The following is a 22,944-nucleotide window of genomic DNA, read 5'->3' as shown; positions in this document are numbered from 1 at the left end:
CGGTTGACGAAATCTGCACATTTCTTAGCCGTGAAGACTACTTACAAGGCAAGTCATCTTGCACGGTTGTTTATCGCAGAGATTGTGAAGTTGCACGGTGTACCCTCTAGTATTGTGTCGGATAGAGATCCAAAGTTTACTTCAAGGTTTTGGAGAGCTTTTCAGCAAGCGATGGGATCTAAATTATGTTTGAGCACGTCGAACCACCCTCAAACAGATGGTCAGACGGAACGGACGATACAAACCTTGGAGGATATGTTAAGAGCGTGTGTGCTTGAAAGTAGAGGAAATTGGAAGGAGCTTTTACCATTGATTGAATTTGCTTACAATAACAGTTATCATGCGAGTATCGGTATGGCACCTTATGAGGCATTATATGGGAGAAAATGTAGAACACCGTTGTGTTGGTCAGAAATTGGTGATGATAGAATTTTGGGACCCGAAATTATTCAAGAGACCACGGACAAGATTAGAATGATTCGTGAGAAGGTTAAACAAGCACAGGATCGTCAGAAGAGTTATGCGGATAACCGCAGGAGGCCTTTGGAGTTTATGGAAGGTGACCATGTATTTTTGAAAGTTACTCCGAGGTTGAGGTTGAAAGGACCGTTTAAGTCAAGGAAGTTAAGTCCGAGATACGTGGGACCGTATGAGGTTCTAGAGAGGATTGGTGAAGTAGCTTACCGTTTAGCCTTACCACCTTCTCTATCAGAAATGCATGATGTTTTCCACGTGTCTCAACTGAGGAAGTTTATTCCCGATCCTCTCCAGCCGGTGTTACCAAATGCAATTGAGATAGAATCAGATTTGACTTTTGAACCCTTACCGAGCCGTATCGTAGGAAGAGAGACTAAAGTGTTACGCAACAAGGAGATTCCTCTTGTCAAGGTTCAGTGGGATGTGACGCATCCGGGCGATGCTACATGGGAACTTGAATCGGAAATGCGGGATGCTTACCCTCACCTTTTCAGGTAATTCTTAAATTCGAGGACGAATTTCTATTTAAGTGGGGGAGGATGTAATACCCCGTATTAATTAAATGCTCTAATGTATTAACTGACACTGAGGTTTTATCAATTGATACGATAGAGATACTTTTGGACATTAAGTTAGTAGTGTTAACTTAAAGATATTTTCCTTATATCCTTTCCTTTTGTTTTCTTCTTCATTCTACACCAAAAAGCCAAAGATAGAGAGAAGAAGTAGAGAGAAGGAAGAGCAAAGGAGAAAGAGGAGAAAAGCTTGGATCTTCACCATTTCTTCGCCGAATCAACTCATCTTCGACATCAACGACTCTTAATCGAGGTGGGTTCTAGTTAGAAACTTATAGCTTTGATTGTGGATGAGAAATCATAAGTTTTGATTTAGGGTTTTGTATAGAGAAATTCTAGGTTTTGGACAAATTCATCAATGTTCATGAGCAAAGTGATTATAATCCATGAATAGATCACCTATAGTTTGTATCCATGCTTTAATCTGATTTGGAACAGGTTTAGATGGTTTTGAACCATGGGAGTTGTGGCTGAAACAGAACTCAGAACTGGATTTTCGCGCGCTTCGCGGCGCGAACGGGGCTGCGCGGCGCGAACTATGCAGGTTTTTAGGGGTTTTGCTTCTGTCTTCAGTACGCGGCGCGTACTGGGTGTCGCGGCGCGAACAGTTTGGAAAATCTTTAGAGTTTGCTACTGCCAGAGGGTTCGCGGCGCGTAGATTAGTTAGCGGCGCGAACAGTGTTAGAAATTATAGTGGTTTGCTTCTGCCATAGGGTTCGCGGCGCGACCTAGTTGTTGCGCGGCGCGAACTGAAGCTTCCTTAACCAAATTTTCTTAGATCAATGAACATTGTTTTAATCGTAACCTTCTAACCGTAAAACTGTTCTAACCGTCGTTCGAAGCAGTAATAGGCTAGGAGTGTGTCCTTTATAGTGGTGTAGATTTTGGAACCATGAGGACGTTGTGCTCTTGGTATGATGCTTATGTACTCTATGTTTATTGTTTGAGTTCTATTGCAGGTGGATTGGTAATACCTTGTTATATGTGTTTATATCAAGAGGGTTAAATAACTACATTGTTATGTGAATAAAACATAAGTGAGGAAAACTAGGAATTGTTAGGTTGTGTAGCTTAACAAAGAAACCTAGGATGAAACATTATATGGACATACGTGTTGGAATCTTATGAGGAAAGGCTAACAGGCCTAGTGGTTTGCGGAAGCGATCACCATTGTTGATGTATTAATCGGAACCGTAGTATTTTCTTTACTCTTTATTTTTCCTTTGAATGCTAACAGGCATTCACCGTGCAGAAAGGCACATAATCTTGGCAGGTTTGATTCCCGCTTTTGTGTACGAATGGAACCTACGGGTAGAGACTTGTGATGGTGTACGGGCCATGTGAAGTGACGATTCATGGGGAAAGGCTCATGAGTCCGAATCCATTTCGTATGTCAAGATTTTTCCAAAGGATTCATGACTCGTGCCACCTCCTAGACGTAGAAGGGGACGGGAATATGGGGATGCCTTGGTATTGGTTTCCGATTAATAATCTTGTGTTGAGTTGTTGAACTCTAAGTATGATTCCATATAATGTTAGTGTGTGAACTCAAGGTCTAGTTCCTTGTCTTGATTTGAGAGTGATAGGCTAGAACCGTGTAAAGCCGAGAGGATCCATAGGATAGGGAACTCACTGGGATTTTATATCTCACCCCATTATATATTGATTTCAGGTACTACAGGTTCCGCGAAGGGTAAGGAGAAAGAAGTTTGATTCCCTTATTCCTTGTTCTTATTTTTGGATATGGCGAAGCTTCCGTTGTGGAGTTCTTTTGAGATCATTGTCTGATCTAGTTCTTAGCTTTTTATTTTGAACATCTTGTATGTATTATGCCATTGTGTAGAACTTTAGTAATTGGGCATTAATATGTATAATGTGTTGTCTAGGAACTTATTGGTATTTCAGTACCAAATACTTGGATTCATGTATACTTATATGATTTGATGCATGTATTTATATATGGGTGTTACAGGTACCACATGATGCTGCCAGTCCTCCCATATGGCAGTGAGCTGCACTCGGGTCACTGTGTCGGGAGCTGCCTCAAAGGGTGACCTGGGTATCCGCTGCACGAATCCGAACTGACGCATGCACCGCTCAGGGAGATACCGGACCATGATGCCGGTCCCGCATGCCAACCAGCCTGAATATAGAGCAATGCCGTCAAAGGGGACAATCTGAGCGTAGTCGACGAACGGCCTCCAGGTGACGTCGTCGTGCATCGTGCGGTCCAAGTACAGACGGTATGGTCCCACCGCATCGTTCCCCCTCTGGAGAGCGTATCTGGCGGCCCTGGGCATGGCGTCCACGTACGCAGGATTGATGTGAAAGTCGTGGATGCGGGAGAAGTAGGAGATGATCCAGCTCTGAAACAGAAACACGATAATGTATTAAAAATAAATACGAAACATAAATAAATAAATAAATACGATAATGTATTAAAATAAAACGTATCGTAAGCAGTGTGCAGGATCCGACCAACTGTCTCGTCCTCCAGTTGGAGGCCTCATTCAGCTTCTGGTAGAGATATGCCAGAGTAGCTGCCCTCCAGTTCCACTGGTGAACGGTATCCAGGTCCATGAAGTAGCGGAGGTAGGTCACGTCGACGTACCTGACACTCTTATCCACAAAGCATGCAGCGCCTACCACATGCATGTACCAGCACCGGAGAGCGCAGCCGCAGTGATACTCTGTGAATAGCTCGTCACCCTCACCCCCAGCCTCGGCAGCCGCGTCCAGGTGGTGCTCAAAATAAGTGCTCAGTGTGGTGAACCGGACATGAGGCCCAGATGTCGTGACGCACTCAAAGTGAGCAACCTCGTGCTCCATGCCCAAATAGAACGTCATCCACTCAATGGCCTCGACCCTCTGGATCCGGGAGTGGTGCAACAGTGGCCCCCTAATAGGCAGGTGGAGAAGACACTGCACGTCGTGCAAGGTGATCGTCATCTCCCCAATCGGCAGGTGGAAAGAGGACGTCTCCTTGTGCCAGCGCTCCACAAATGCCCCCTGCATGCCGGTGCTGATGGTGGTGTAACCCATCATGCGGAGCCCGCAAAGCCCTGAACCTCGCACATGGTCGTTAAACCACTCAGCTGTTGGTTTAAACAGACTAAATATCTTCCGAGCGTGGTTCACCATTTTCAACGGCTCTCGCTCCTGTTGAAAAAAAAAACAAATAAACGACATATATTAAATAAGCGACATATATTAAATAAGCGACAAATAAACGGTTAAACTATAAAAAATGGTGACAATTAAACGGTTAAATTAAAAAAATACCTCTCCCTCCCAGATCCGCCGAGCGACGTGATCGTGGTAGTGAATCAACACAGAGGTGTCAAAGGGCCCTCCCGGATAGCTGTCCTCCTGCTCATCCTCCTCCCCGGCTGGAGGGTCAACATCCGGTACCCCCTCTGGCTCGTGGTAAGTCACTGCTGCCGCCACCTCCTCCTCCTCCTCTCGCTAGCGGGAAGAAGATGCCCGAGCCAGCCGACTCCTAGATCCTGAACCAGATGTACCCTCTCCCACATCCACGGGAATTCACACACGGCGTCCTCGGCCCTGCCCCCGTCCCTGGGTCGACGCCAGCTGCGCCGCCGCCCGCTCGCGTCTAGCCGACGCAGTCTGGGACTCTCTCCCCTGTCTGATGCGTGCTGGTTGGTTGTCTGACATGTTCCTGTAAACAATCGAAATCGATTAATATGCGAGGCAAATGAAAAAACTAAAAAAAAATGAACTTCTGGTACAGTTCGGAAGTTCATTTTTGAAAACTGGGATGGAGGTGTTTTCGGAAATGAACTTCCGAAACACCCCTGCGCAGACCTTCAATACAGCCTCCAATGGCAGACCCAAAAAACCTAAACCAAAACTACTTTTATGCCTACTAAACATCCTAATATCAGTACTAACCTATCTTAATGTGATTTTTTCAGTTTCTAAACACCCTATTAGAGTTTATTCAAATAGATCTAAAACTTGAAAAAATAATGATAAACTTACCAATTAGTGTTTGATGATGAGTTTGGTTGAGTTTGGAAGAAGAGTTTGGCTACTTCACACTTGCTTTTGCAGATTTTTTGCAGAGAGTTTGAGTTTGGAAGTGTTTGATGATGATTAGGGTAAATGATTAGGGGGAGGGGGCTGTTTTGCTTAATCTGCAAAACGCGCATTATTTCGGAAGTTCATTTCCGAAATGCTGTTTTCGGAAATGAACTTCCGAAATAAGACAATTTTTTCAAAAAAAAGGCGGTTTCGGAGATGCATCTCCGAAAACACCTTTTTCTTGCATTTCGAAAATGCATTTCCGAAGTTAGGGGTGGTTTGGGTTTTTCACCAGAGGTGACCAAGAAGACATGGGGGTTGATAAAGAAATTTTCTAATTTGATACAGGAGAATTATAAATTTAGTAATGAAATTTAATTCATATTTTTTAGAAAAAGAATTTAAATTCCTTTGATAACCGAGATAAAAGGATCATTATTTTAGTTAATATAAATCAGTCAGATCGTTCTCTAATTTACATATTTAATTCATGAGAATTAATTGAAATGAAAATGATTGAGTGACGAATTAAATTGATTAATCGTCTTTAGTTTAAAGGAATAATTTTATTTTTTGAGTTAAATGAAGAAATTAACATAAAAATCAAAGTTAACATTAATTAAAAGACAACTTCTTCATTTAACTCATAAAAAAATAAAACTATTCATCGAAGTTAACATCATTAAAATAAAGTATTAATATTTTATTCAAATTTTAATTTTGTTTAAGGGTAATTTTATCTTTTAAAAATAATTGCATTATTCCCTCTTTTCTATTTTTCTTATTTTTCTTTACTACCAAACATTATATCAAATCTTCTCTATTTCTTATTCCTTTCTCTCTTTTCTCACTCTTTCTTTGCAACTTTTCCACTAAACCACCATACACATCTTTAAAGTTGTTGTGAATTCAATGCCAAGAACAAAGTATAAAACAAGGGATGAATAAAGGACAGGGAAGAAGAGGAACACAAGAATTGGTTATAACTGTTATTCTTTCACTTTCTTAAAACAAGATTACAAGTTTACAAGAATAACAAATAACCTCTCTCACCCTAAATCAGGATTTGCAGCTTAGCAATGATGAGAGACTAGTATGCTATTTATAATAAAACCTAACATACTAACTAATGGGCTTTTTCAGCAAGGCCCATTACACAAGTCAACTTAATAAACAAGCTAACTTAACAAATTAGGGTTTAAACACTAAAACCTAATTTAACATGCTAACAACCCTAGCATCTTCGACATATGCATGCTAGACCCATCTTCGACTACAACATGCACACTTTGACACCAGCATGTGAACAATCCTTCGACTTCATGCTTAACTCTGTCGAACTGTCGAACCAAGAAACTACCCTTCGACAATACTAGAGTTCGATCCAATATCTCACAAATCTCCACCTTGGACCTAACTCTACAACGTCAAGGAACAAACTAGCTTTCTTCATGCAGCTTTATCAACTGCATACAGTGGAAAAACTTGCAACTCGGCAAGGTCTTCGTGATCATATCAGCAGCATTGTCTTCAGTCGAAACCTTCAGCACTTGGACTTCTCCACGCTCGATTACTCCTATGACAAAATGCAGCCTCACATCAATGTGCTTAGTTCGCTCATGATAGGTTGAATTCTTCGACAGGTGTATTGCACTTTGACTATCACATTTAACAGTGATACCTCGACCTTGAAGTTTCAGCTCCTTCGCAAAACCTTCAAGCCACAATGCTTCTTTCACAGCTTCAGTTAGGGCAATATACTCCGCTTCAGTGGTTGATAGAGCAACAACCTTCTGAAGTGTTGCTTTCCAACTAATTGCAGTGCCAAACATAGTGAAAACATATCCAGAAATAGATTTTCTGGAATCCATACAATCTGCATAATCAGAGTCGACATATCCTTCTATTACTGCTTTACTATCTTCACCCAAGGCTCCACCATAAATTAGAACTATATTCAGAGACCCATTTATGTACCTTAAAATCCACTTCAATGCTTGCCAGTGAGCCTTTCCAGGGTTCGCCATGTACCTGCTTACAAGACTTACTGCATATGCTATGTCGGGTCTAGTACAGACCATAGCATACATCAAAGAACCAACTATATTAGCATATGGGATGCTATTCATATAGGCTCTTTCAACATCAGTACTGGGACACTGATCAATACTCAGCTTGAATTGAGGGTTTGTTGGAGTCACAACTGGCTTCGAATTCGACATACCAAACTTTTCGAGAATCTTTCGTAGATATGCCTCTTGAGATAAGCATAACTTCGACTTCTTTCTATCTCTTTGAATGTCAATTCCAAGAATCCTGGAAGCAACTCCCAGATCCTTCATATCGAACTCCTTATTGAGTTCAGCCTTCACCCTCGTCACATCTTCAGCATTGTTGCTTGCTATGAGAATATCATCCACATAAAGCAACAAAATAACAAATGAATTACCAGGTCGAAATCTGAAGTAAACGCAGTGGTCGAACTGACTTCTAATGAAACTTATGGGTGCCATGAACTTGTCGAATCTCCTATTCCACAATCGAGGAGATTGTTTCAGCCCATACAAAGATCTCTTTAACTTGCACACACAATCTTCCTTCCCCTTTTCGACATACCCTTCAGGTTGCCTCATCAAGATCGTTTCATCTAGATCACCATACAAGAACGCATTCTTCACATCCATCTGTTCCAGTTCAAGATCGAACTGTGCCACCATGGCAAGCAACATTCGAATGGACCTGTGCTTCACAACAGGAGAAAACACATCATTGAAGTCGACACCTTCTTTCTGAGTGAAACCCCTTGCAACTAACCTTGCCTTGTATCTTTTCGACGTCACTCCTTCAATTCCTTCCTTAACTTTGAAAATCCATTTACAGCTGACTAACCTTGCCCCAGCAGGTTTCTTGATCAGTTCCCAAGTATGATTATCATGAAGAGATTTCATCTCATCATCCATGGCCTTTAGCCATTTAGTCTTATTTCGACTTCTCATAACTTCCTTATAGTCTCTAGGTTCTTCGTCTAGAACCTCACTTGCAGAGATTAAGGCATAAGCTATAAGATCTGCATATCCAAGTCTCTGAGGTGGCTTGATGACTCTTCTCGACCTATCTCTCGATAATAGGTAGTCATCGTCAGTTTCCTCAACTTCAGCATCTTCTGCTTCTTCTTCGACTTCATCTGGGATATGCAATTCAACATCAACATGCTCCACCTCAACAGGAATCTCTACCTGTTCCAGCTCTTCGTCAGATGTTTCTGTACTTCGACCAACATCATCAGTTTTCTTAAAAGCCATTTCAGCTTCATTGAAAACTATATCTCGACTGGTGATACACCTCCTGTGACCTGGCTCTAGGCACCATAGCCTATAAGCTTTGACTCCTTCTGGGTATCCCATGAACATGCATTTCAGAGCTCTAGGTTCGACCTTGTCTTGCCTAATGTGAGCATAGGCTACGCAGCCAAATACTCTCAGTTTGTCGAGATCTGGTGGATGTCCCGACCAAACTTCTTCAGGTGTCTTCATATCTAACGCTGTCGAAGGACATCTGTTTATCAGATATGTTGCTGTCGAAACAGCCTCAGCCCAGAACACCTTCGTTAACCCCGCACTAGTCAACATGCATCTGACTCTCTCCAAAATAGTTCGATTAAACCTTTCAGCCAAACCATTTTGATGTGGAGTACCTGCAGTAGTTCTATGCCTTGCAATACCAGAGGCAGCACAAAAACTGTCGAATGCCTCATTGCAAAATTCAAGGCCATTGTCGGTTCTCAACCTCTTGACCGTTCTGCCAGTCTGATTTTCAACCAGAGTCTTCCAACTTTTGAAATTCTCAAAAGTTTCATCCTTAGTCTTCTGGATGAATACCCATAATTTTCTGGAATAATCATCTACTATGGATAGAAAATACCTTGCTCCTGAATGTGATGGACACCTTGCAGGCCCCCAAAGATCAGCATGGATGTAATCAAGGGATCCATGTGTTCTTTGTCTGCCTTTGTTGAACTTCACTCTGCAAGATTTTCCAAGTACACAGGGTTCACAAAACTTCAGCTTTTCGACTTTGTCTCCACCAAGCAGATTTTGTTTCCCTAATTCGACCAGACCCCTTTCACTGACATGGCCCAATCTCATGTGCCAGATTTCTGTTTTCGACAAAGGTTTCGTGGATGCAACATTTGTCGAACCACTTACAACTTCAGCCTCAAGGGTATACAAGCCTTGTTTCTTCACGCCTCTCAAGACTTCCTTCGAACCCTTCATGACTCTTAGGATACTTTTCTCTCCTTGGAAAACATATCCTTTCTTGTCGAATTCACCAAGAGAAAGCAGATTTCTCTTCAAATCAGGAACATACCTGACTTCAGTCAACAACCTTATTGACTCATCATGGAGCTTGAATCTCACAGATCCAACACCTGCAATCTTGCAAGCCTTGTTGTTTCCCAGCAATACTGATCCACCATCTTGATCACATAATTCCTCGAACAAGTCTTTGTTTGGAGTCATGTGCCAAGTGCAACCTGAATCCATAATCCACTCCTTCTTAGAGTCACTGCTTGAAACCACAAGAACATCAGATGATTCGAAATCATCTTGAACAATGGCAGCGTTGCCACTATCCTTACCTCCATGATATTTTAGGAGTTCAGGGCACACCTTTCTTGTGTGACCCTCCTTCTTACAATGGTAGCATCGAATGCCAGATGCTTCGCCACTGTAAGACTTCGACTGGCTTTTGCCTTTCTTCTTGTCGAACTTACCATCCTTTCGTAAGAGTTTTCCTTTAACGGCCAAACCTTCGCCAACAGTCGAAGGTTTATGCTCCTTTCGTTCATTCAAGTCCTTAGAGTACAAGGCTGATTGAACTTCTTCAAACGTCAGGGACTCCCTTCCATACAAGAGAGTTTCTTTGAAGTGAGCATGTGATCGAGGCAAAGAACACAATAGTAACAGCGCTTGATCTTCATCATCGATCTTCACATCAATATTTTCAAGATCAAGAATCGGCTTGTTGAACATATCCAACTGCTCAGCCAATACTTTGTCTTCAATCATCTTGAATGAATACAAAGCTTGCTTCAGGTAGAGTCGATTTACCCGCGATTTGGTCATATACAAACTTTCAAGTTTCACCCATAACCCTGATGTCGTCGTCTCCTTTGATACCTGCCGGAGAACCTTATCACCAAGGCTCAACAAAATTGTGTTGTGTGCTTTCTCGATCATATTCGTCTTCTCCGCTGCCGTCAATTCTGCATTCATGGCTGTCTCTCCCTTCAACGCTTCCAAACAACCCTGCTGAACCAGTAGGGCTTTCATCTTCAAGCGCCACAGACCGAAATCATTCACTCCGGTGAACTTTTCAATCTCATACTTTGTTGAAGGCATCTTCTCCACGCTCACCGCACCAATTTGTTGTGAATTCAATGCCAAGAACAAAGTATAAAACAAGGGATGAATAAAGGACAAGGAAGAAGAGGAACACAAGAATTGGTTATAACCGCTATTCTTTCACTTTCTCTTAAAACAAGATTACAAGTTTACAAGAATAACAAATAACCTCTCTCACCCTAAATCAGGATTTGCAGCTTAGCAATGATGAGAGACTAGTATGCTATTTATAATAAAACCTAACATACTAACTAATGGGCTTTTTCAGCAAGGCCCATTACACAAGCCAACTTAATAAACAAGCTAACTTAACAAATTAAGGTTTAAACACTAAAACCTAATTTAACATGCTAACAACCCTAGCATCTTCGACATCTGCATGCTAGACCCATCTTCGACTACAGCATGCACACTTCGACACCAGCATGTGAACAATCCTTCGACTTCATGCTTAACTCTGTCGAACCAAAAAACTACCCTTCGACAATACTAGAGTTCGATCCAATATCTCACAAAAGTAAATCATAAAATTGAAGAAACTTGTATGATAATGAATAGGTTAGAAATAATTTATATTCAATAGGTACTGTTAAAGTCAAAAGCTTCTGAGGCTGATAGTTAAAAAAAATTCTAAAAGTTATTCTTAGTTGTCAGCATAATTTAACATACTTTTGATTGTGCCTACGTGAGAGTTTAATTTTTGTATATTTAAACAAATTTGTTACTGTAGAATCACAACGGAATTTTCACAATTAAAAATTTATTACGTTTTTTCTCTTATCTTTTTTCTTTCATCTTCATCTTCATCATCATCTTCAACTATAATCCACCATAATTAAAAAAAAAAATCTAAAGGTTGTCTTTTGTCTTTTAAATTAATTACCGTACTACTTTATTCTAGTTTGAGTAATACCGATGAATTTTCACTTTATTCTAAGGAAGTTGTGGAATTTTCACTTTATTCAATTAGTATCGTCAATTGTCATATTCATGGGTATCACTCAAACTAGAATAAAGTGAAAATTCCACAACTTCACTATTTTTTTAGAAAATTTCTTTGTCCATCTCACTATCTGGCTGACCCCAGCGAAAATCCAAATTTATCCCTGCTTCGGAGATGCATCTCCGAAGTTTTTTTTTAGATTTTTCCAGATTTCGGAAATGCATCTCCGAAAAAATTGGAATTTTAATTAATTCGGAGATGCATCTCCGAAAACACAAAAAAAATTGAAATTTTAATTAATTCCCATATGCATATCTGAATTAATCAAAATCCCAAAATATTAAAAATTTTGGGATGTTAATCAATAGAAGGGATCAAGCTTAATAAAATATTTCTTTTTTCATATGACCAATAATTCCTTTTATAACTATCTAATCAATTCTATATATTAACAAAACATTATTTTTCTCTCACATGAATAATCAATTCCAGATAATGTCAAATAAATAAATAAATAACACATAAGTCTACTTTTACAAAAATAAATTTAATTATTTTTTTAATTATAAATAACACTACTAAAATTTGATCAACTAACGTACTTTTTATATTACTACTAAAAATTTACTATCATATTGATGTTAATGAAAAAAAAAATTCTTTTTTTAATTCTTAAACAAATTTCTCATTATTTTCTTCAATTTTATTTAAATTAAAGAATAAAATTAATATTTATATGTATAATTATACTAGAGATTCACTTAAATTTTAATTCTATTCACTTAACAAAGTACTATTTACATTTACTACTATAATTTCGATCAAATTGATTTTATATGAAATAAAAAGTTTCTTTTAATTTTTTTTAAATATTCTCATTTTTTTTTAATTTTATTAAAATTAAATTCTATTCTATTCAATTAAAATAAAGTATCAAATAATTTATTTGTAAATAAAATAATAGTGCATAAAAAATTGTTGAAAAAATTTAATTATAAATAATAACTACAAAATATTTTAATTTAAAACAAGATGTTAATAATTATTATTTTATTTTAATGATAATGATATATATTTAATAATATTTTTTAATTAATACAATTACTTATACTATTAATTGTATTGATTCTCTTTTATTTTAATTTTTTAATAATTATTGAATTTTTTCGGAAATGCATATCCGAAACATTTCAAGACCAAAAATTTAAATATTTCGGATATGCATCTCCGAAGACACCCCCTCTCCAAAAAAAAAAAAAGATGATTTCGGAAATGCATCTCCGAAACACTTTTTTTTGTGTTTTCGGAAGTGCACTTCCGAAATCAACTTTTTTTCTAGAAAAAAGTGATTTCGGAGATGCATTTCCGAAATATAAGGGCATTATGAGAATTTCGTCGGGAGTGACCAAGAAGATTAAGGGCCAATAAAGAAATTTCCTTTTTTTTATTTTCACATTTTTTGGTCATGTTTGTCTAAATAATTGGTTTTGTTTTGCACGTAATTGTGTGCACTTTATGAAAAATATATTTGTTGTTGAATAATTTTGTAGTTAGCTTTATCACGAGAAAATAGTGATAGTACATGTTTTTAAAAACTAAAAAGGCAATTTAGATAATGAAATTCGTGAGTTAGAGAGTATTAGTCACAAGACAATTCAGCAAAATTGAAAAATATAATAAAATAGATATATTTGATGTTGGATTATAGAAAAAATGTCCAAGCAGCATAAAAAGAATTCAAAAAGACCATTTGCTTGTGAATGAAGACATCACTTTTTGTTATATGCTATTGCTATCCCATAAGAATCTTATCAAATCATGCATGTTGTTTCTTTGACACCGAAAGAGACACAAATAGTGGCAACATACATTCTTACACAACTCAAACCCTTTGTGATACTACATATTAATATTATTTTCAAAAAATATTTTTAAAAAAATAAATACTTTTTAAAATAAATAATATAAATAATAAGTTATTGTTGATATTTATAAATAAATACTTTTTAAGAAAAAATTAAAAAATTATTTTTTATTCTATAAAGGTGCAAAAGTTTTCAGTTGATTTCCCTAAAAATTATTTTTAAGTTAAAAGAAAATATTTGTTTCTTCCACGTCTTTTATATATGCTATAATTCAAAACTAATAATTTTATTATTATTTTTATGAGTTTAAAGATAGTGCACTGTCAGTGTAAATCAGTTTTACACATACAACCAATCAAAATGCTTTAATTTGTCATGTAATTACAATTTTTTAAAATTAAAAATTGGCTTTATTCTGATGCATGTCTCTCATTGATTGACAGTGTAAAAATAGTTTACACTTTCAGTGCATTTCTTTTTTTCCCTATTTTTATTATTATTCAACCCCCTTATTAACAAATAAATACTTAATTGCATATTGAAACTCGTGCATCTTCAATCAAATGACTCGCACATAGTTATTAATTGAATTATCTAATTGAATAAAAATATTATATTGTTCTCTTCGATCCTATATATTACTAATAAAAGATTATGTATATATTAATTATTCAATAAATAAAAAGTAATTATCTGTTATTTAAGAAGATGGAGGATTATAAAGAAGATTAGGAAGTATTAGTTAAATGTTTGAATATGGAAGTTGTATTTGAGTTGAATTTTTGTTCTTGATGGTGGTGGGGATAAAAGCTGAAGAGTACTTTTTCATAGTGGCCTCTTGAATTGGGTATCTAATTGATCATAATCTGAATTAACCGCACACATGAAAATGACTTGCAATTCTTTTTTGTTTTCTTATTTTCTTATGTCAATTAATTACCATCCATTGTTTGAAATTTCATTGATCCCAAGTTAGATTAGATGGTGAGTGTTATAGTTCCTTCTATTTGTCTTGCTCCTCCATTGTTTATTCTTGTGAATTGTTAAATTCTTGGTATTAGTTTGCTAGTACTTTGATTGTAGGTGAACTCACTTGTAGCATTACTTCATCTAACATTAGAGAACCTTATTTGAGATTTGATTTTTTTTTTCTTTTTTTCATATTGGATGAGATACATGATCTCCATTAAGATGAGAGAGGAAGAAATTAAAATGACAGTAGATTACATCAAACATATTTATAGGCACTCATAAATTAATAGCTATTTAGTATTTTTAATTCAAAAAATGGATAGAAATTCAAACTTTTTCAAAAACTCTGAAAAATGAAATTTACAATAGCAAAAGGAGTAATTTTTAAGTATGAAGATCCCGCAAAAAAAAGGGCAAAACGTATGAAGGTATTATAGTAAAAATATTAATAAGGTGGGGTGCTTGTTAAAATTCTCTAGTTAGTTGGACTTGGATATCATATCAATCGATAGAATTGATTGGATTCGGTTGATAAAATATGACATGTCAAAATATCGAAACTGACCGAATATATTATTATTATTATTATAAGTTTTATCTTTATGGATATAGATTTATGTTGGACCTCAAACTCAGACATTTAGTCCAAATTAAAATTAATATTAATATGGATGTTTCATTATTAGAGTTAGTGGATGGTTATCATTTTTTTTAAAATTTCTCTTTGGATCTTGTCGCCTTCTCTCATGTCCATGAAGAATGTCAAAAATATTTCTTATTTTTAGAGATACATCTCTGAACATATTTTTTTTCTTCATTTTTTTAAAAATTTAGTTCGAAAATGCATCTCTGAATTTTTTTTAAGGTTTATTTTAAATGCAACACTAATGGCTCCTCTTTAATCCAACAAGGTATTGCATTGGTGAATGCATCGGTTACTTTGCGGTCAACCTTGTCCAGAACTCCCTCTATGTTGAGCTATGGGGCAACATTCTTGCCATTAAAAATCCTCATGAGAGGAGCTGGAACTCACTTTGGTTAGAGACTGACTCTAAGATTGCTACCTTAGTCTTCAAGAACCCGCAAATGGTGCCTTGGCAGCTTTAGAACAGATGGTGCAACAATATTTTTATCATACACTCGGTGCACTTTATGATCAGTCACACACTTTTAGATAAGTCAATATATATGCAAATACTGTTACTAAACTAGGACTCTCTCTTACTCACTTCACTTGATGGGACACTTCTTCCTTGATCATTAGGAAAGAATTTGTTTTGAATAGATTAGGAATAGCCAACTTTAAATTTTTCAACTTCGTTTGAATTTCGCTTTGGTTTCTTGAGGGTTACGCTAAGCCCCTCTTTTTATATATCCTTTCTTCTTTTATATATCCACATCTCATATCATATTATTAATTCATTCAGTTGGAAGTTTTAATTCATTTTGTACATAAATAACTTTAAAAACAAAAACTGACACGTTTTGATTGTTATACGTATATACAATTTGTTGCCCTATAAGTTTAAGTTCATTGTACATATATAACTTTACAAAGGTATAATGAAACAGTTTTAGTTCACTGTAAAACTGTTTCATTTAAAAAAGATATAATGAAACAGTTTTTTTTTTGTAAAAATATATTCAATATGAGAGTACACCCTTATATCCAAAGTTCACACACATACTAATTGTTGTTAATTTATTGAAAATATTAAATGCTGAGAGTACACCCTTATCCTCTCTATTTCATTTAGGGTTAAGTTTCTGGTTCCTTAACGAAAAACTCAATTCTCAATGAAAAGGGGAAACTGAGAGAATTGTCCCCATTTGATTTGAGACCCTCTTCAGTTTTTCAAAATCCCATATGTTGAGAATATTTTAATTCTGCGGTATACATTGAAAATGATAAAGAAAAAAAAAACATTTGAAAATAATGATAAACTTTTGTTAAACTTTAACGGTGAGATTTATAACTACATAATATGCGGTTAATAATCAACTCCCTGGTAGCCTGAATCCCATATCAATAGCCTAGTTTGATAGTGTTCTTGTAAGATGCAACGCCAACAAGGATATACAGAGCACTAACCAAAATAATGCAAAATGTAAAACTAGATTAACTATTCATGTTGAATGTAAAACCGCTCGCCGTTAATGAGGACGGCATCATAAAAAACTTGTACAAATTCACGTCTAGAATAAACCAAAATCAGCTTTCAATCATTGGTTCAGGACCAGATGGCTCTGTGCGAGACTTGTTTGCTTGATGAACAGAGTTGAACAGAGTGTCCTTTATTACCTGCGTCCAACAAATTCACAATTGTTTAGCTGACTAGAAATTATTTTTACTAATTACTCTTTTCCTGAGAGGAGGATGGTTGGCAATCACCTGTGACATTAAGCCATGCACTTGCTCCACCGTAATCTTCGCACTATCCCGAGTGATCTTAGCAAGTGGGGATTCCTCCTGTAAATCCATTAAACTTTGATGTCAGGCAGAAAAATTGAGGTGCGATGAAGGAAGATAATGTTGACATCAATATTGTGTCATATTCACGGGTGATGGCTCAGAAAGTTAATAATGACAAAATAACATCAAATAGGTAACTGTTTAATATCCATTTGTATGGTTTGAGATTGATTCTATGCCAAAGGTATAGGCTTCGTATCCATCATCATAGAAGGACAAAATCCACCAAAATTTTAAGCACATTTCAGAAGATTTGTTCTAGACTAAGGAACATTTATCTATATTAGTTCTTAGAGGAAAATGGAAAATGACAAGGCTGCATACAATAGTGTCGTGACTCGGAGCATAAACTACTCAAACATCAAAAGATTATGTTATTTCGATTGTGATATTGCACTGTATGGTCAGTGCAAACAAACAGGCTCTTTCTTTTATGAAACTTACAAAAGAATAAGAATATGAAACAAATATGATGCCAAGGGATGAATGCATGAGTAGGCATAACATACTAGTAGATAAGGTTTTTTAATTAGACAAATAAATTGATCAAGTAAATCTAAAATGCCGTGAGGAGAGCAACAAGCAACATTACAAATTAAAGCGGCAGAAATTAAGAGAAATAAAACAGATCAGGCAATATAAACGATTAAGGGCGTCTCCAAATGACTCGGTCACAGATAATACGGGGTCATTCAGAAAGCAGGGAACAGCATAAGCAGAATTTTTTAGCATTGTTTTAAATATTTGTTTGAAGTAGATGTGAAAATTAGAACTGTTACAAATTTTAAATTTGTCCTTCTAAATTATGGACTATGAGATGAAATATAAACAAAACAGAGAATATTCTGGAAAGATAAAAAAAATCCTTAGGTGCAGAAGCAACAATTAGTCATACAACTACAACCCCAAACATCTGGGTCCTAATCTTGTGCTGTCAGAACTGATTGATGAAAGACAACAGGCACACAATTTTAGGTTATTGGATGATCAATTGCCAAAAATGATTTGAATAAATGTGATTTTGTAAATTGATTAGATTAAAATTTAGTTTGAAATGAAGTAATTTATGTCCGGATGTTTTTACTCTTAATATATATTTGATGGAAAAAGCTACTTGCTATGAATCTTCACTCAAACAGAGGCTCAAATGAAAATTTAATCTTGGTTCAAAGAAATAAAATATTTATATTTTTCCCAAAAACCGCCTTAAAGGGAATGACGCTAATTTTTAAGGGTTCAAAAGTAAATCCAAGCATGCTATATACTGGCTGAGTTGGCAAATGTCCAACATCCAGTTGAAGCACTCACGAATCTGCAACTAGTTGCACACATATCTATCACTTTTAAACTCCATTATCCCATAAGAAATGTCTAATGAATTCATTCCTGGTTGTGCACAAGGTGATTCTAGATGCTCTACACTATTGGTATATTACCTACCAACCAAACCCAGAGAAACCTGATATGTTATGCTCTTCTTCAAGTGAAAACTAAAAAGAACTAGTTAGTGGTTACTAAATGATGATGATTCTTAAAGTTCTACAAATTGCAAGGAAGGCTTCAAAAAATCTTGAAACAAGCCAATGGTATCTAACACAACATTCAATCATATGATGAAAAGGCCAGAACTAATCCAAATCAGTTAAAAGGGAACCATATGAGAAAAAAGAAAAAACCCTAAATCCTAACCCTTAGCAATATTGATGTACATTGTAAAATGAGGTTCAGAAATATTGATACAGGGTAAATTCAACGTATCCTTCTTTCACACTCCTAGTATTGTTAAATATTAGTCATGGCGAGACCATGGCACATGTGGGTGGCAGTTTTGGCTCTTCGCCATGGCAAAATTTGTGAAGCATGGCGCCATATGCAGATATGGCAGCACCATATGTTGGGCTTTGTCAGATTTTTGGCTCTTAGCATCAACAACAATGCATTCTCTCCTCGCGGTAAAAATGTATGATGTGGTGCATTGATCATATACACCCATGTCCAACTCATAGAAACGGGCTCAAAACCTCATCAATAATAACAAAAAGAAGAAACATCCTCAATACTTCAATGACTACATATGCACCTAAATATATGCCTAGAGCATGAATGAATACTATAGTCACAAAAATCCAGAAAGATTTTGATCATAAAAGATTATTGCATCCTAGCCTTCAAACGAACAAGTGAAACACTTGATTAATCAAGCTGAAACTCTCAATACAGAAATTGCAATAATTAGACTAAGTGCATTGCATTTGATTTAAGGAGAAACAATAACTCACTTCTTTCTTTCTAGGTGAAGGTGCTACTAGTGGCCCGAAACGTGAGTGTGCCAATTGATTCTCTGCTTGTTCTAGCTTTTCAGCTGCAACAAAAGAAATAACCCGATTAAGATATTCATAATTACAGATTATAATCACAAAATATAACTAAAGAATGGCACTGAAGAGTACCTAAATCTGAGATTTGTCCAGCTACATAGTCTCCATTGCCCAATAAAGGAGAAGATGAGAGTGTATTCACCCAATATTTGTTCCACAGAAGATCCAAAAGGTGTGAATCAAGACTAGACTTAAAGTAAGTGATATCCAAAGAATAATACTGAAAGAAAAAAACCACACAAATGTAGTTGAAACAAAAACACAACAAAAAAGGGTTTAGGGTTTAGGGTTTGAAATGGGAGGAAATTAGAAAAGAAATAAGAGAAACCTGTTTACAATGAACACCAAAATCTTCAATCTTATTAAGCGGTATAGTTTGATACTCCGAAATAGGATCATCCGCTGGCTTATAACCTTCCGGGTAAGTCCTAAAAGCTCCAATCTCAACTTTTCCAGCAGAAACAGTCCTGGTCGGATCAATCACAACCGCCAAAAACGGCTCCTGAAATTGCTGATTCAACATCTGCGTCGAAACATCAATCCCAGAAAGCCAACAACCATAGCCAGGATGAGAATGATACCACCCCACAACATTCTCCAACCTGCCAGCCTACACACAAACACACAAAAACCAACTAATTAGGGCAAATTCAAAATATTAATCAGCATTAGGGTTAGGGTTTAAGTGAAAATCCATAATTGTAATTAGGGTTAATGTTAGGGTTAGGGTTTCAATGAACCTGTTTATTGGTCTGAGAATAATCAACCATGTATTCATAAGCATCAGCTTGAGCATTGACACGAGTTTCAGTCCCTTCAACCGGCAACGCGAAAGCATCCATAACGATAATCGAATCAGCATCAGTTTTACCTTGCATGAGACCCATGACCTCGATGGTTCCACCGGAGCGCGCGTGAACAACCATCTTGAGTAGCGCGAGTGCGGAGATCTTGACGCGCTTGAAGTAGTGAGGGTCGTTCGCCCATGGCTTATCGCGTTGAAACTCGCTCTGTCCCGCTTCGTCGTAGTGAAAGATTGAATCGTCGGCGGCGGGAGTTTCCATGGGGATTATGTTGTTCTCTAACTCCCATGTTTGTTGTGCGATCGCCGATGACGAAGATAGTTCCATTATTGGTCTCTCCGGCGTTATCTCCGCCGTGGATGGTTTCTCTCCGGTGAGTGAGGGGAAGTGGGAAGGACACTACTCCAGAGGGAGAGACTACTGAAGTGACGGTCCAGTCGAGAGGAAAGAGTGAAATAAAATTACTATTCTCACGTTGTTCATATAGGTTTTTACTCTTTTATAATTTTCAAATTTTTTTAATAATATCTACAATTATTTTATCATGAATAAATATTAATGATGATATAGTATAAGTAATTAGAAAAATGTTAGTGATATATTTCTTAATTAATAGGTTTAGGGCAGTTTGTTTTAGTTTTTTTAAAAATTAATGTTTTAGTTATGTTTGTGTATAAGTTTCTTTAAAAAAAATGTTATTGGAAAAAGCAAAGTAAAGTTTAAATGGAATAAATTATTTTTATGAGATTTTGCTGAATAATAGAATTGTTTCTCCTATTTGTTTCATGTACATAACAATGTACATAATATGTAAACAAAGATATTGAATTATGATTGATTCTCTAAAAATAATAATTTAATTTGTTTATAAATGTATTCTTATATTCTATTTCATCTACGTGATTGAAACGATAAGACTATCTCAAAAATTATCGAACATTTGTAGTGGAAGGTCATTTGTAAAATTATCAGCTATTTTGGTAATACAAAGGAACAACATGTCACACTTATACCTGGCTACAAGAAAGATTTTTTGTGTATAAAATGAATATTTATCTCAATGTGTTTAGTGTGTTGGTATTCAATAGAATTATTTCATAAGTAAAACATTGGTGTTAACATGATTTACTAAAGTGGTTTTTGTGACAAAATACTAAAGTTATAAAAGTAAGTTTCTTAGCCAATAAGATTCAAAAATAGTGGTAGTAAGAATATGATATTTCGCTTCAGCATAGAACACGACAAAGCTGATTGGCGTTTAAGAAAATAAAATTTTTCCGAGTTAAACACAATAACTAGATGTTGACCTTTTGGTGTCCATACATCCTCCCTGATCATCATCGATATAAGTGGTGAGTTTATCGTCCAAGGAGGGAGAGAGTGCATATTGTGTGTAATGGTACCTTTAATATACTAAATAATTCACTTTGAGGCATATGTTTGTTGCATTTTTTGATCATGCATAAGGAGACATACATGTTGAATGACATAAGAGATAGTTGATCCTGTGAAGGTTAAATATTGCCATGCTCCAACAAGACTGCAATACTCAGTGGCATCGTAATACGGGTTGCTTGAGGATCCATTTAGCATTTGCTTTTGTGTTCACTGGTGTAGATGATAGCTTGCAAGAAGACATGAAATCTCGCTCAATATTTTCTTCAACATTTTTATGTTGTGAGAGAAAATGCCTCTAGACTATCATGTAACGTATATACCCAGAAAATAACTTGGTGGATCCAAAACTTTCTTAAAAAATTTAGAGCTTAGTTTAGGCATGATGGATTGGTGAAGAGTGTATGGCGACGTGATAAAAATGATATCATCTGCATAGAGGGGAATGTGAGTTGTGTCATTTCCATAATGATAAATAAATAGGGAATGGTCTGAGACTGATAAAACTTCATTGTAGGAACAGATTCAATAAAATATTGGTATCATACACGAAGTGCTTATTTAAGATCATATAAAGAATTTAGAAGCACAAATAATCATAATGTTGAGAATCACAAAAACCAGGAGGTTAGTACATGTATATGGTTTCAATGAGATTCTCATGCAAGAAGACATTTTTTACATATAACTGATAAATAGATTGTGATGGGCAATGCTTAGTATCATCCATATAATAGTTGGTTTAACTATCGACCAAAAGTTTTTAAACAATATACACCAGTTTGTTGGACAATGCCATTTCCTACTAGCTAGGATTTGTATCTCTCAAAGAATCCAGTGGTTTTCTTCTTATGCCTGGAAAATAAATAAACTTTGAATAATATTTGCATTAGAGGGACGTGACATTAACTTTCACCATTTTATTTTCAATAAAAGAATCATCTTTGAATTTCATGGCCATTTTCCATATTTGATCATGTAATTCATTAATGGAATTAGTAAGCAATGGAGAAATGGTGGTTGGGCCAAATGTGTGGATATTGAAAAGTTGTCTAGGTTTAAAGATGACATTTTGTGCTCGGCTTGTCACTTGAGGAGAGTATAATGGAATGGCTAGATAATTATGAGGTGCATGTATGTGGGGGAGAATATGACGTGTTGGTAAAACTTGTATCTTAGGATTTTTAGAAGAAATCAGTGTTGGTTATTAGTTTAGTGCATGTGGTGATGGTTGTGATGTTGTCATGGTAACAAGTTGAAAGGTTCTAGGTAATGTTTATAGGAGTGTATACATGGTGTTGTCAAGTATGATAGGGGAGGTAGGATTAGGGTTATCAATGTTGCGAGGTGTTGTAGATTGATTATTATGTGGAGGTCGTGTAGGTTAAGGTTAGGGATAGTGGAAAGGTGTATCACTTAGGGGTGATCAAAACCAAACCAACCCAATAGAAAACCGCAAACCAAACCAAACCAAACCGAAACTGCAAAAAACCGCATTTGGTTCGGATTAGTTTGGGTCAGTTTTTACAAAACCGCACGGTTCGGTTCGGTTTGCGGTTTGTATTTTGTAAACCAAATCAAACCGCACTATGTTACAACCTAAATTTTACTAAC

General features: G+C 36.2%; 1 protein-coding gene across 1 annotated transcript; it reads right to left on the bottom strand.

The window, feature by feature from the left end:
* Positions 1-16,207: 16,207 nt before the first annotated feature.
* LOC131660562 (COP9 signalosome complex subunit 5a-like) lies at positions 16,208-20,395 on the bottom strand. The gene is made up of 6 exons (XM_058929817.1): positions 19,873-20,395; positions 19,461-19,742; positions 19,205-19,352; positions 19,034-19,116; positions 16,674-16,751; positions 16,208-16,583 (listed from the first exon to the last, which is right to left on the bottom strand). The coding sequence occupies exons 1-6, from the start codon at positions 20,260-20,262 to the stop codon at positions 16,494-16,496; spliced, it is 1,071 nt and encodes a 356-aa protein (XP_058785800.1). The 5' UTR covers positions 20,263-20,395; the 3' UTR covers positions 16,208-16,493.
* Between the last annotated feature and the right edge of the window lie 2,549 nt (positions 20,396-22,944).

This window comes from Vicia villosa, linkage group LG3 (assembly GCF_029867415.1).
Source record: "Vicia villosa cultivar HV-30 ecotype Madison, WI linkage group LG3, Vvil1.0, whole genome shotgun sequence".
Lineage (NCBI taxonomy): Eukaryota > Viridiplantae > Streptophyta > Magnoliopsida > Fabales > Fabaceae > Vicia > Vicia villosa.
Note: the sequence above shows the minus strand (reverse complement) of the source record. Positions and strands in the feature narration are given on the sequence as shown.

Bases quoted from the DNA above. Each gene is read 5' to 3' on its own strand.
- LOC131660562 (XM_058929817.1), bottom strand. From the start codon at position 20,262: ATGGAACTATCTTCGTCATCGGCGATCGCACAACAAACATGGGAGTTA. The intron at 19,117-19,204 runs GTACTCTTCAGT...CTTTTGTTGCAG, and splicing joins TGGACAAATCTCAGATTTAG to CTGAAAAGCTAGAACAAGCA. The intron at 16,752-19,033 runs GTGAGTTATTGT...ATGGATTTACAG, and splicing joins CTTCACCTAGAAAGAAAGAA to GAGGAATCCCCACTTGCTAA.